The sequence below is a fragment of the Scyliorhinus canicula genome, chromosome 20, assembly GCF_902713615.1.
Source record: "Scyliorhinus canicula chromosome 20, sScyCan1.1, whole genome shotgun sequence".
In the NCBI taxonomy this organism is placed as follows: Eukaryota; Metazoa; Chordata; class Chondrichthyes; order Carcharhiniformes; family Scyliorhinidae; genus Scyliorhinus; species Scyliorhinus canicula.
In genome coordinates, this window is record NC_052165.1 from 39,488,086 (window position 1) to 39,500,657 (window position 12,572).

Consider the following 12,572-nt stretch of genomic DNA (forward strand, 5'->3'; position numbering starts at 1 on the left):
GATTTCGCAACAGGGTGTGCGCCCGGACACAGACAAAATTAAAGCCATCCAGGCAATGAAAGTCCCCGAGGACAAGATGGCAGTACTGCGCTTCCTTGGAATGGTCAATTTCCTTGGCATGTTCATTCCAAATTTGGCCACACACACACCACGGCCCTATGCAACCTGGTGAAAAATCAACTGCCTTTGAGTGGAAGGCGGAGCACTGAACAGAGTGGCTGGAGCTGACAGCCAAGCTCACCACTGCACCAGTCCTGGCATTCTTTGACCCAGACCGAGAGACCAAGATATCCACAGATGCGAGTCAGGATGGCATTGGGGCGGTGTTACTTCAAAGAAATGACACGTCATCCTGGGTACCATTAGCATATGCGTCACGGGCAATGACACCCACTGAGACCAGATATGTGCAGATTGAGAAGGAGTGTTTAGGCCTTCTCACCAGCATCCTCAAATTATATGATTATGTCTACTGCTTGCCAACTGTTGAGACTGATTATAGGCCTCTGGTCCACATCATCCAAAAGGACCTGAAGACATGACGCCTCGTTTGCAGAGAATTCTCAAACTCCGGAGGTATGATTTCAATTTGGTGTACACACCTGGCAAGGAGCTCATCGTCGCCGGTGCATTGTCCCGCTCCGTCAACGCACCCAGTGAACCATTGGAGATTATCCAGCACATTGAATTGTAGGTACAACTGTGTGTAAGCATTCTCCGGGCAACAGATGAGAAGATTGTTCTCATCCGAGAAGAGACGGCCAAAGATCTTGTGTTGCAGCGAGTCATCCACAACCTCAGCAATGGCTGGCAGAAAGGGCAATGCCCTCAATTCTACAACGTCAAGAACGACCTGACGCTGATTGACGGCACCATGCTCAAGCTGGACAGGATAGTCATCCCGCTACATCTCCAGAGCACGGTGCTGCGGCAGATTCATGAGGGACGCGTGGGCGTAGAAAAGTGCAGACGCAGGGCCCGGCAAGCTGTCTACTGGCCCAGCATCAACCAGGACATCAGGGACATGGTACTGAACTGCGAAACCTGTCAGAGGTTCCAATCAGCGCAGAGCAAGGAGACGCTCCAACCACATGACCTAGAGACCTCTCCGTGGTCCAAGGTTGGCATTGAGCTATTCCACGCAAATGGTTGCGACTATATCTTAATCATCGATTACGTTTTGAACTATCCTGAGGTGCTGAAGCTGCCAGACCTCACCTCATGGACCGTCATCAAAGCGTGTAAAGAGACATTCTCACGGCATGGCATCCCAAACACCGGCATGAGTGACAATGGCCCCGTGCTTCCACAGTCAAGAATGGTCCACGTTTGCCATGAGCTACAATTTCAGGTATATCACCTCCAGTCCGCTCTATCCGCAGTCCAATGGCAAAGTCGAAAAAGGGGTGCACATTGTTAAGCTGCTCATCCGCAAGGCCTCGGACTCCGCTTCCGACAAACACCTTGCACTACTTGCGTACCGGGCAACTCCCTTGTTCACCGGCATGTCGCCAGCTCAACTGCTGATGAACAGGGACCTGCTGACGACGCTTCCAGCCATACACCTGCCCAACCTTGATCACTCCCGGTGCTGCAGAATGCAGCAGCTTCGCGACAGCCAGAAGCAGGGCTATGACGCACATGCCACCGACCTGGACCTGCTATCCCCGGCAGACACGGTCAGGATCAAGATACCGGATGGTGGGTGGTCTGCTCCGGCTGTCGTTGTTTGACAGGCCGTGCCCAGATCCTATGTCATACATATGGCTGATGGCTCCATTTGCGAAGGAATCGAAGCACACTGCGAAAAGTTGCTTGCCGACAACCACTTTCCCTCCATTTCTACATGTCGAATTGCCGCCTCCAGACACCTCGAACCACGAGGCCACCAGTCGTGCCTCCCACTCGCCTGTCAAGACACCGCCATCCCCTCCACCCCCTCTCCGGCGGCCTCCGAGGATCAGATGCAAGCTTCAGGGACTATTTTGTTTGTTCTTTTCTGTATTCCTCAGTCAGTCACATTAGACCAGTGTTCTTCAAACTTTTTTTTGGGGACCCATTTTTACCAACCGGCCGACCTTCGGGACCCAACCCAGCCGACTTGCGCGACCCGAGCCGGCCGACCTTCGCGACCCACGCCTGCCGACCTGAGCGACCCACCATTTTCTCTTACCTTGTTTGCTGCTGACAAAAATGGAGGAAATGGTTTTGGGTCCCTTTGGCCCTCGTACACGCTCCTCCAATGGAACCTGGTGGATGAAGGTGACACCTTCCTGTGTCGGAAAGTATGGAGTCTCCAACTGTCCAAAGTTCTGCATTTCTTCCGTAAAATTTTATTAAATTAACCCCTCCCCCCCGAACTTGTAAAAAAAATAAAAAATAAAATGAATAAAATAAATGAGAAAAAAAATGGTTACAGAGGAACAGTACACAGATGAGCATGGAAATACCATTGTGAAAAAGGTAATGCAAGGATGAGTACGACTAATCATGATTTGCATTCTTTTTATTCTCATATAAATGGAGACAGGACCATTACACACATAAACTACTTATTCATTGCACCTTTTAAAATTACTCCAGGCAATCAAGGAACAATGAAGTGAAATGATAAATTGTGCATGCACAAATGAGTGATTAAGCTGAGACCGTTTTTAAAAAAAGCGGCTGCATTGCGCATGCGCCCCCGATCATCGGTGCGCATGCGCATTGATTTGCGCATGCGCCCGATGATCATGCGGGCGCACTGCGGCCAAATTTTTTTTACATGTTCGCAGCCATTTTCAAGGCCGCTTGAAGCCGGCATTATTAAAAGCCGGCTGTTGCATGGGATTTGCGCGAACGGGAGCGCCGTGAAGGACGGCTCTGCGACCCTCCCGATACCCACCGGCGACCCACCCGCGGGTCGTGCCCCCGAGTTTGAAGAACACTGCATTAGACAGACACATTCACATGTATATACATCTAAAAAAAAAGGGGAGATGTCATGATATGCAAACATGCAACCAATGAACATCAGAATATGACACAACCAATGGGCAGTCAGGACATTCAGAGGTGGCATCACCACAAGGGGGCATGACATAAACACTATAAAAGGGATGAGGCACTCACACCCTGCCTCTTTCCACAGACAGACATCTAGAGAGTTAGACAGGGTTGATCAGCTGCATCACACCCCAGCATGTGGCTTAGAGCAAACTGGTACGGTTAGACTGAGTTACTACAGTTAGATTAGCAGAGTCAAACTCATGTGAGAACTGTGTTAATAGTTCAATAAACACGTTGCACTCATTTCAGAGTCTGGAGCATCCTTGAGTTCAGACTACATCAAGTAGCAGCCTGTGTTATCCGAAGCAGCATAACACAACAGCGTCTAGCAGCATCTCCAGTTCTGCGTGAGTGAACCTCTGGATGTGCGTTTTACTGCTTTCTTGTTGGCTGGGATGGTGTGTGTGGGGAGGGAAGTGTGCATATGCGGCTGCAGCTTGTCAGCCTCATAGATACATAGAAGATAGGAGCAGGAGGCGGCCTTTTGGCCTTTCGAGCCTGCTCCGCCATTTATCACGATCATGGCTGATCATTCAACTCAATAGCCTAATCCTACTTTCTCCCCATAGCCTTTGATCCCATTCTCCCCAAGTGCTATATCTAGCCGCCTCTTGAATACCTTCAATGTTTTAGCATCAACTACTTTCTGTGGTTATGAATTCCACAGGCTTACCACTCTTTGGGTGAAGAAATGTCTCATCTCTGTCCGAAATGGTTTACCCTGAATCCTCAGACTGTGACCCCTGGTTCTAGACACACTCATCATTGGTAACATTTTCCCCGCATCTACTCTTTCTAGTCCTGTTAGAATTTTATAAATCTCTATGAGATAACCCCTCATTCTTCTAAACTCCAGCGAGAACAATCCCAACCTAGTCAATCTCTCCTCATATGACAGTCCCACCATCCCTGGAATCAGTCTGGTAAACCTTCGCTGTATTCCCTCGAGAGTAAGAACATCCTTCCTCAGAGAAGGAGACCAAAACTGCATACAGTACTCCAGGTGTGGCCTCACCAAGGTCGTGTACAATTTCAGCAAGACATCCCTGCTTCTATACTCGAAACCTCTCTCAATGAAGGCCAACGTACCATTAGCCTTCTTTACTGCCTGCTGCAGCTGCATGCTTACCTTCAGCGAATGTTGCACAAGGACACCCAGGTCCTGCTGCACACTCCCCTCTCCCAATTTACAACCATTCAGGTAGTAATATGCCTTCCTGTTTTTACTTCCAAAATGAATAACCTCACACCTCCAAATTATACTGCATCTGCCATTGATTTGCCTACTCGCCCAACCTGTCCAGATCATGCTGTAGGATCCCTGCACGCTCATCACAGTTCATGCTCCCACCTAACTCGGTATCATCTGCAAACTTTGAGATGTTACATTTTGTTCCCTCATCCAAATCATTAATATATATTGTGAGTAGCTGGGGTTCCAGCACCGATCCCTGTGGCACCCCACTAGTTACTGCCTGCCAAGTTGAAAAGGACCCATTCATTCCTACTCTTTGTTTCCTCTCTGCCAACCAGTTTTCTATCCACCTCAGTACATTTCCCCCAATCCCATGTGCTTTAATTTTGCACAATAATCTCTTATGCGGGACTTTGTCAAATGCCTTCTGAAAGTCCAAATATACCACATCGACTGGCTCCCCCTTGTCGACTGTCCTGGTTACATCTTCAAAAAATTCGAACAGATTTGGCAAGTATGATTTTCCCTTCATAAATCCATGCTGACTCTGACTGATCCTGCCACTGCTTTCTAAATGTACCGCTATAAAGTCCTTGATAATAGATTCAAGAATTTTCCCCACTACCGATGTTAGGCTTACTGGTCTATAATTCCCTGCTTTCTCTCTACCTCCCTTTTTGAATATCGGAGTGACGTGAGCTACCCTCCAATCTGCAGGGACAGTTCCAGACTCTATAGAATCCTGGAAGAGCACCACCAATGCATCCACTATTTCCAGAGCCACCTCCTTAAGCACTCTGGGCCTCGAATGTCAATCCTGAATCCGGCCTGGTCCATAATTTCTCATTGGAAACAAATGTGTTCCACGTGGCGCCGGGGCTAACCCCTTCACAGCCGTTGAATTGGTCCAGATGCGGTGCCAATTTTGCTGTCATAGAAGTCCACAAATCCTGCGCCGGTGTCAAATCTTCATCTCAGGAATGGAGAATCCGGCTATTTGTCTCCTTTTGTACACAATTGTGTAATTCTGTGCACTTATATATTAAATATATAATATAATAATTACTATTAAGCTATTTTGCTGGTAGGGAAGCTGGTTTTCAAACAGTCGTTTACATATATAAAAATATGGCTGTATTGAAAGATCTTTAATACAGGAGATTAATAGGTTTATGATCATCATTGTTTTGTTTTGCTTTTCAGTACTTTTCCTTACTTCTGCTGATTTTCCTGATTGAGCTGGTGGCTGGCATTCTTGCTTGTGTTTATTATCAGCGGGTAAGTTAAAATCTTATTTTTAATGTCAATCATATGCAAAGGTGAATGTTTATGCAGGACATGTGTGGATGGGATCTGTTGGAGCTTGGGTGCACTGCACTGTGGACCTTCGAATACCAGATCCAAGGCAATGGCCTGCACGCAAGAGAGTTCCTGTTTGCAGCTCTCTGACTGTGTGCTAGGCTCTAATCCAATGGATGCTCCATTGAAAAAGCACGATTCTATTTCAAAGCAGCATCGGGAGACCCAAGAGTGGGTTAGTCATGGCTGGAGAATGAAGTACTGAGATTTTAGTATAGAGCTGCAAGAATTATGCCTTTCAAACAATAGATTCAAGTCTTAAACAATGAACAGCAGGTGAAATTAACTTGTGGAATTTTATTGCTTGTAACTGTTACCAGATAGAAACACACATTGCAAAATCAAAAAAACATTTAAAAAATCACCAGCATTGGTTACCCTGCTGATTGGCTACCTGCTGATTGGTTACCACGCTGATTGGTTACCCTGCTGATTGGTTACCTGCTGATTGGTTACCACGCTGATTGGTTACCACGCTGATGGTTACCCTGCTGATCGGTAGTAGCTGACCAATAGTCTTGCTGATCTATAACCCTCTGGTAGGCACCTCCATAAAATCATAGGATTGTACAGCACAGAAAGAGACTATTCGGTCCATCGAGTCTGGGCTGGCTCCTGCCCAGAGTTAGTCCTGCTCAGCGGCTCCTTCCCCATATCCCTGCAAATTTGTGTCCTTCAAGTATTTATCCAATTCCCCTTTCAAAGCCGCAATAGACCTGCTCCTATGCCCTATCAGAAAGAACATTTTATTGGGAAAACCGTATCTTCGCTGTTATAACCCTAGGAGGACCACGGGGAAACAACCATTGCACTCCCTGTGGGATTCATGGAGCTCCCCAGGTAGGGCTAACCCTGGGGCTCATTAAGGGAAGGGATAAAAGCAGATCCAGCTCAGCCTGGTGAGACCTATCCGCCCAGCGAGGTTTGCATTGGGAGAGAGATGCTGTGCTAAGCATGTAATTGTAAATCTGTAAATGCATTCATCTTCCTTAACGATAGCTTCCTTATGAGTTATTAATGGTGATGAGGATTAACGGAAGTGCCGGACTCGCCCGATTTACCTATCCGTTGGAATTTCGTATTGAGTGCGGTACGTCACATCGTTTAAAATGCCATTGTTCGGTATTTTAATTGGATGCCTTCGATACGGGGCAGGAGGATTGGAATCAGTATGTATAGCACAAGCGATACTTCTTCCAAGCAAATGGTACATTGGGGGAAGACCAACAAAACATTCTCCTGACCGCCTGTGGGCCCAGACAATTGGGATCATCAGATGCCCGGCTGCACCATATTCCAGGTCGTTCAATGAACTTGTGGTAATGGTTTTGGACCACTACAGCCTCGAGCCATCTGTGATTATGCAACAGATCAACACAGTGATACGCACCCCTGGTGTGTCAGTTATAGACTTTTTAACCTATTTGTGGCACTTGGCTGAGCACTGCAGGTTTGTGCCGTTCCTCTCAGAAATGTTAAGGACAGCCTCGTGTACAATATCAACAATTCAGCCACTCAACGGAAACGTTAGCGGAAACTATGCTGGATTTAAAGCGAGCTATTGAACTTTTCCTCCTCGTGAACAGTGGAGAAGGGTGTCCAGGAACTACAGGGTCCGTGGATTATGGTGTGCATGGCTTGGGCCACCTTTCTGTTCGGACTCCATATCGGGCACAGGACAGTGCAGGTCCAGCCACAATTCCTCCGAAGTGCAGTCCCCGAGTTCATGGCAGAGTTCAGTTTTTGGGCGGTGGGATATTTCGCCTGAGGATGACGGTGAGAGCCAGCCACCGTGCCGTCATTGTGGCGAGGGTCTCATGAGGGTCAGGGCTGCCTGTTGCGTTGCAGAGCACACAGCCTGCGACAGCAGCCAAGGTTGCCCTGGAAGAGGATTTTGCACGTGGACATCCAAGAGGAGACGATTGTGGTGATATGCATCACCGTATATACACAAGGGGTTAATGTAAATACACTACAACTAAGTAAACACTAGCAGGAGCACCGGCGATGTAATGACATGCAGACATACAGCTAATGAACACATTGAATAGGACACAACCAATGGGCAGTCAAGACACCCAGAGGTGACACTACCACAAGGGGGCATTTACACAGCCCATATAAAAGGAGAGGGCACATGCTCTTTCTCTTTCCACAGGCGACACTTAGAGAGAAGGACAGGGGCAGATCAGAAGCATCACACCCACCACATGGTGTAGAGCTGACTGGTTAGTTAGACTGAGTTACTATAGCAAGAGTAACAGGAGAGCCGAACTCAGCTAGGAGAATTGTTAACTTCACAAATGTGTTAAACCTATCTCCGAGTCTGAACCTTCCTTTGTCAGAGCATACATCAAGGAAGCAGCTTACGCTACACGAACAAGCATAACACAACAATGATGACTGATTGCTGCAGTTGAACAGTGTTTGACTTTGAGGGTCAGTCGGTTCGGATTACTTTGCAGCTAAATAGACACCCAGTATCAATGGAGATGGACACGAGGGCTGCGTCTCCATTGTAGATCTCCACACATTTTGATGGATGCGACGGATCATCCCGCTGACCTTGCGGGATACCAAGGCTCTGGTTGGCCACCTATACAGGGAACCGTTAAAGATTGTGGGGACCACCGTGACCCATGGTGGTTGAACATGGTCCGAGTCCACATTTACGGGGAAGAGATTGGTTGAGAGTCGTTTGATCAATTGGCTGCATATCTTTTGAATGGACTCAGGCAATCTGTACTAATGTTTTCAATAATACCTGGAGGGTGCCAGACCTACCTCAGGTACCGAATGGATAGTGATGGGCTACACCCAGTCAAGGATAAAGCCTGGGCTATAAAGCCCCCCCCCCCCCCCCCCCCCCCCACCCCAGAATGGCACTGAGCTCCAGTCGTTTTTGTCCTTGTTAATTATTATGGCAAGTTATTCAAATCTATCTGGTCTCCCTATTGGCCCCCATTGCAAGTGTTGCTCCCAGAAGGCCTTGACCCACTGAAATTTGCATACCGCAGCAGACACCATCCCTCTCTGGCCCTACATCATCCCTAGAGCTCTCGACAACAAGGACTCCTACATCAGACTCCTATTTATTGACTACAGCTCGGCCTTCAACACCATAATCACAGCCAAACTCATATCAAAGCTCCAAAACCCAGACTTGGATCCCCACTCCTGCAACTGGATCCTCTACTTTCTGACCCACAGACCACAATCAGTAGGAATGAACAACAGCACCTCCTCCGCATTAGTCCTCAATACCGGGGCCCCGCAAAGCTGCGTACTTAGCCCCCTACTATACTCCCTGTACACACACGACTGCATGGCAAAATTTAGTTCCAACTCCATCTACAAGTTTGCTGACGATGCGACCATCGTGGGCCAGATCTCGAATAACGACGATCAGAATATAGGAGGGAGATTAGAGAACCTAGTGGAGTGGTGCAGTGACAACAATCTCTCCCTCAATGCCAGCAAAAACTAAATAGCTGGCCATTGACTTCAGGAAGCAAAGTACTGTATACACCCCTGTCAGCATCAAAGGGGCCGAGGTGGAGATGGTTAGCAGTTTCAAACTCCGAGGGGTGCACATCTCCAAAAATCTGTCCTGGTCCACCCACGTCGAAGCTACCACCAAGAAAGCACAACTGCGCCTATACTTCCTCAGGAAACTAAGGAAATTCGGCATGTCCACATTAACTCTTACCAACTTTACAGATACACCATAGAAAGCATCCTATCGGGCTGCATCACAGCCTGGTATGGCAACTGCTTGGCCCAGGACTGCAAGAAACCTCAGAGTCGTGAACACAGCCCAGTCCATCACACAAAACTGTCTCCCATCCATTGACTCCATCTACACCTCCCGCTGCGGGGGAAAGTGGGCAGCATAATCAAAGACTCCTCCCACCAGGCTTACTCACTCTTCCAACTTCTTCCATCGGGCAGGAGATACAGAAGTCTGCGAACACACACAAACAGATTCAAAAGCAGCTTCTTCCCCGCTGTTACTAGATTCTTAAATGACCCTCTTATGGACTGACCTCATAACATTACACCCCTGTATGCTTCATCCGATGCCGGTGCTTATGTAGTTACATTGTATACCTTGTGTTGCCCTATTAGGCATTTCTTTTATTCCCTTTTCTTCCCATGTACTTAATGATCTGTGAGCTGCTCGCAGAAAAATACTTTTCACTGTACCCCGGTACATGTGACAATAAACAAATCCAAAATCAAAGAAAGACAAGAAATGGTGCTGGGGCCATCTCAAGATGAGGCTTCCATGGCTCTAGAGAGCACCTATTTTCAAAACAACTCCTGACACACTGTGACCCGGAGAGATGCCTAATTTTAACGTGTGAAGCTACCCCTTATGGCATCAGGGTGGTGCTGGCCGATGAGTGAGATGATGACACAGAGCGCCCCATTATATTTGCCTCATTCTTGGCGGATGCTCGAGTAGCCACTCCCCCTCAGGGACAGGAAGCCCTGTTACGGGATTTGCATGCTAGCCAATCGGGGGCTTCTAAAATGAAAATGTTGGCCTGGAGCTTTGTTTGGTGGCTGGGTATTGATGGGACATCGAGCCAATTGCAAAAAATTGTCCAGCCGGGAATTTCAGAATCTTCTGTCGTCAGCTCCTCTCCACCCATGGGAATGGCCGAGTAATTCAGGGATTCTCCTCCACCGGATTTTGCTGGACCATTCATGGACGTCCATGTTCTAATAATTGTGCATGCCCATTCCAAGTGGATGGAAGTTTACAGGATGTCTTCCATAGCATCCAGGGCCACAATCGAGAAGCTCAGGAGATCTTTTATACACATGGGCTTCGGGAGGTGCTGGTAACAGACAATGGCAACTCCTTTCACCAGTGAGGAGTTCACAGTTTTTATTGCGGCCTAATGGCATTCAGCACATCCACACTGCGCCATATCATCCTTCATCGAGAGGGTGGTCCGTTTAACTTTTAAACAAGGTTTGAAAAAAGCAGTCTACCATGTCTATGGACACGTGGGTTAGCATCTTCTGATTCAATTACTGTACAATGCTGCATGTGACCAGTAGGATTGCTCCAGCAGAACCTTTGATGGGACGACAACTCAGGACTCAGTTGAGTTTACTCTTCCAAACCTTGAGGCCGAGTGCCATATATGCACCCATGCACAATCATGAGGTAAAAACAGGCAGTGACAGACACCCAGGTGAGCAATCAACATACAGATTAGAACACGACCAATCACCAGACGAGAACACCAGAGGGGGGCTTTCACTATAAAATACACGAGGCATCAGCACTCCGCCTCTTTCCACTGGTGACAACTGTAGTGACAGGTCAGGGTGTACAATCATTCAACACCTTCTACACGTGTATCAGAGCTAGCCTGGTCTAGATAGTTAATGTTAGTTAGAGTAGTAGAGAGTCAACCCACAGGCGGATGTGTGCTTCGTTACTGAAGTTCAGTAAATCTTATTGAACCAACGCCTAAGTTTGGTGTATGATTGATCCATTCTAACTGCACCGTGTTGCAGTCCGTGTTACCCCAGGCTGAATAACACGACACCGAGGTCGAGGGAATTGGGAGTTGCAGAAGAGCCACCGTGGTTCTCGGACATCGAGACAAACCTTCCGCGCTGGGGACACCGTTTGTGCACGGAATTGGCGATGACGCGTTGTGGTTCCTGGAGTGGTGCTGGACTAGACTGGCCCAGTCTTGTGTAGGGTCCGAGTCCAAGGAAACACCCTTCAGAAGCATGAGGACAATTTGACCGGGTGTTGAGGTCGCCTGTCGAGATGTTCCACTGGCAGCAGTACCGCTGTCACTGCAGCACGAGCCACTCCTGGGATGAGGGTCCGGCTGTACGAGTTGTCACATCCGGACCAGCAAGAGTTCTGTGACGGTGTTCCGAGATGATCTGCCCGGAAGCAGCGTTCAGCGACCCATTACACTCCACCCAACCCAGAACTACCACAAGTGGATACACAGCCGCGGGGTAAGCAGCACAGAAGTCCTCTGCCAGTAGCAGCTGTTGGGTGCCTTTAGAACTCGTGGGGGGTGGTGGTGGTGGGTGGGGGGGGGGGGGTGTTATAACCCACAGGAGGACCACGAGGAAGAGCAACCATTGATCTCCCCATGGGACTCGTGGAGTACAAGTTCCCCAGGTGGGGGGGGGGGGGGGGGGGGGGGGGGGGGGGGGCGGAGGCCAACCACCAGGGCCTTGTTAAGGGATAAAAACAGGCCCAATTCATGTGCTGGTGAGACCTATCTATCCTCCCACGAGGTTTGCACGGGACTGAGAGGCATTAATTGTAATTATCTAAATAAATTTGTCTTCATAAATGATAGCTTCGTTATGAGTTGTTACATTCACAAACTGGATTTTTCTTTTAAAATTGGAAGGAAATTGCATATTTGGCCACTTTATTTTACAAAAATTAATGGACAGATTCTATGTTCCCCATCACTAAGATCAGGAATCCTCGACAGGCGAGACTCCTGCATCGTGCCACAAATGGGATGGGTGCTGGCAGCAGGCCCACCCTCAGTCTCGCCCCGCCGGACGTACCGGGCTTACCGTCCCACGCCAAGGGAACATGCAAACAACTGATTTGCATTGATTTGAATGCAATTAATAGGCTTGATGCCAAATCTGTCCCCCTCCCTCCGCGTTTGTGCTCCGACCCCCACAGCAGAATCTCCACTGGTGGGTCTTGGTGTAAGTATTGCCGGTCACGATGAATCCTTTGAGGGGCGGGTTCAAGGGGACAAAACTATTGTTTATGTGCCCATCTGCCACTGCCAGGTTGCAGAGGGAGGGTCCTAGGGATTGGTTGGTTTGGGCTGTGGTACGGGGTTGACCCCGAGGTCCTCCCCAGGATGGGGGTCCTGTGTCTGAACTGCCCTTTCAGCCCTGGGCAACCTCAAGATCACTTTTGGCACTGTGATCTCAGACAACTCGC

At 48.5% G+C, this 12,572-nt stretch overlaps 1 protein-coding gene across 1 annotated transcript in view; it reads left to right on the forward strand.

Moving 5' to 3' along the window:
• The first annotated feature begins 2,409 nt into the window (after window positions 1-2,409).
• LOC119954748 (tetraspanin-11-like) overlaps window positions 2,410-12,572 on the forward strand; it is a 60,570-nt gene continuing 50,407 nt past the window's right edge. Inside the window, exons 1-2 of the mRNA XM_038780289.1 lie at window positions 2,410-2,463; window positions 5,450-5,524. Coding sequence (XP_038636217.1) covers window positions 2,410-2,463; window positions 5,450-5,524 — 129 coding nt within the window. The remainder of the gene's footprint in view (window positions 2,464-5,449; window positions 5,525-12,572) is intronic.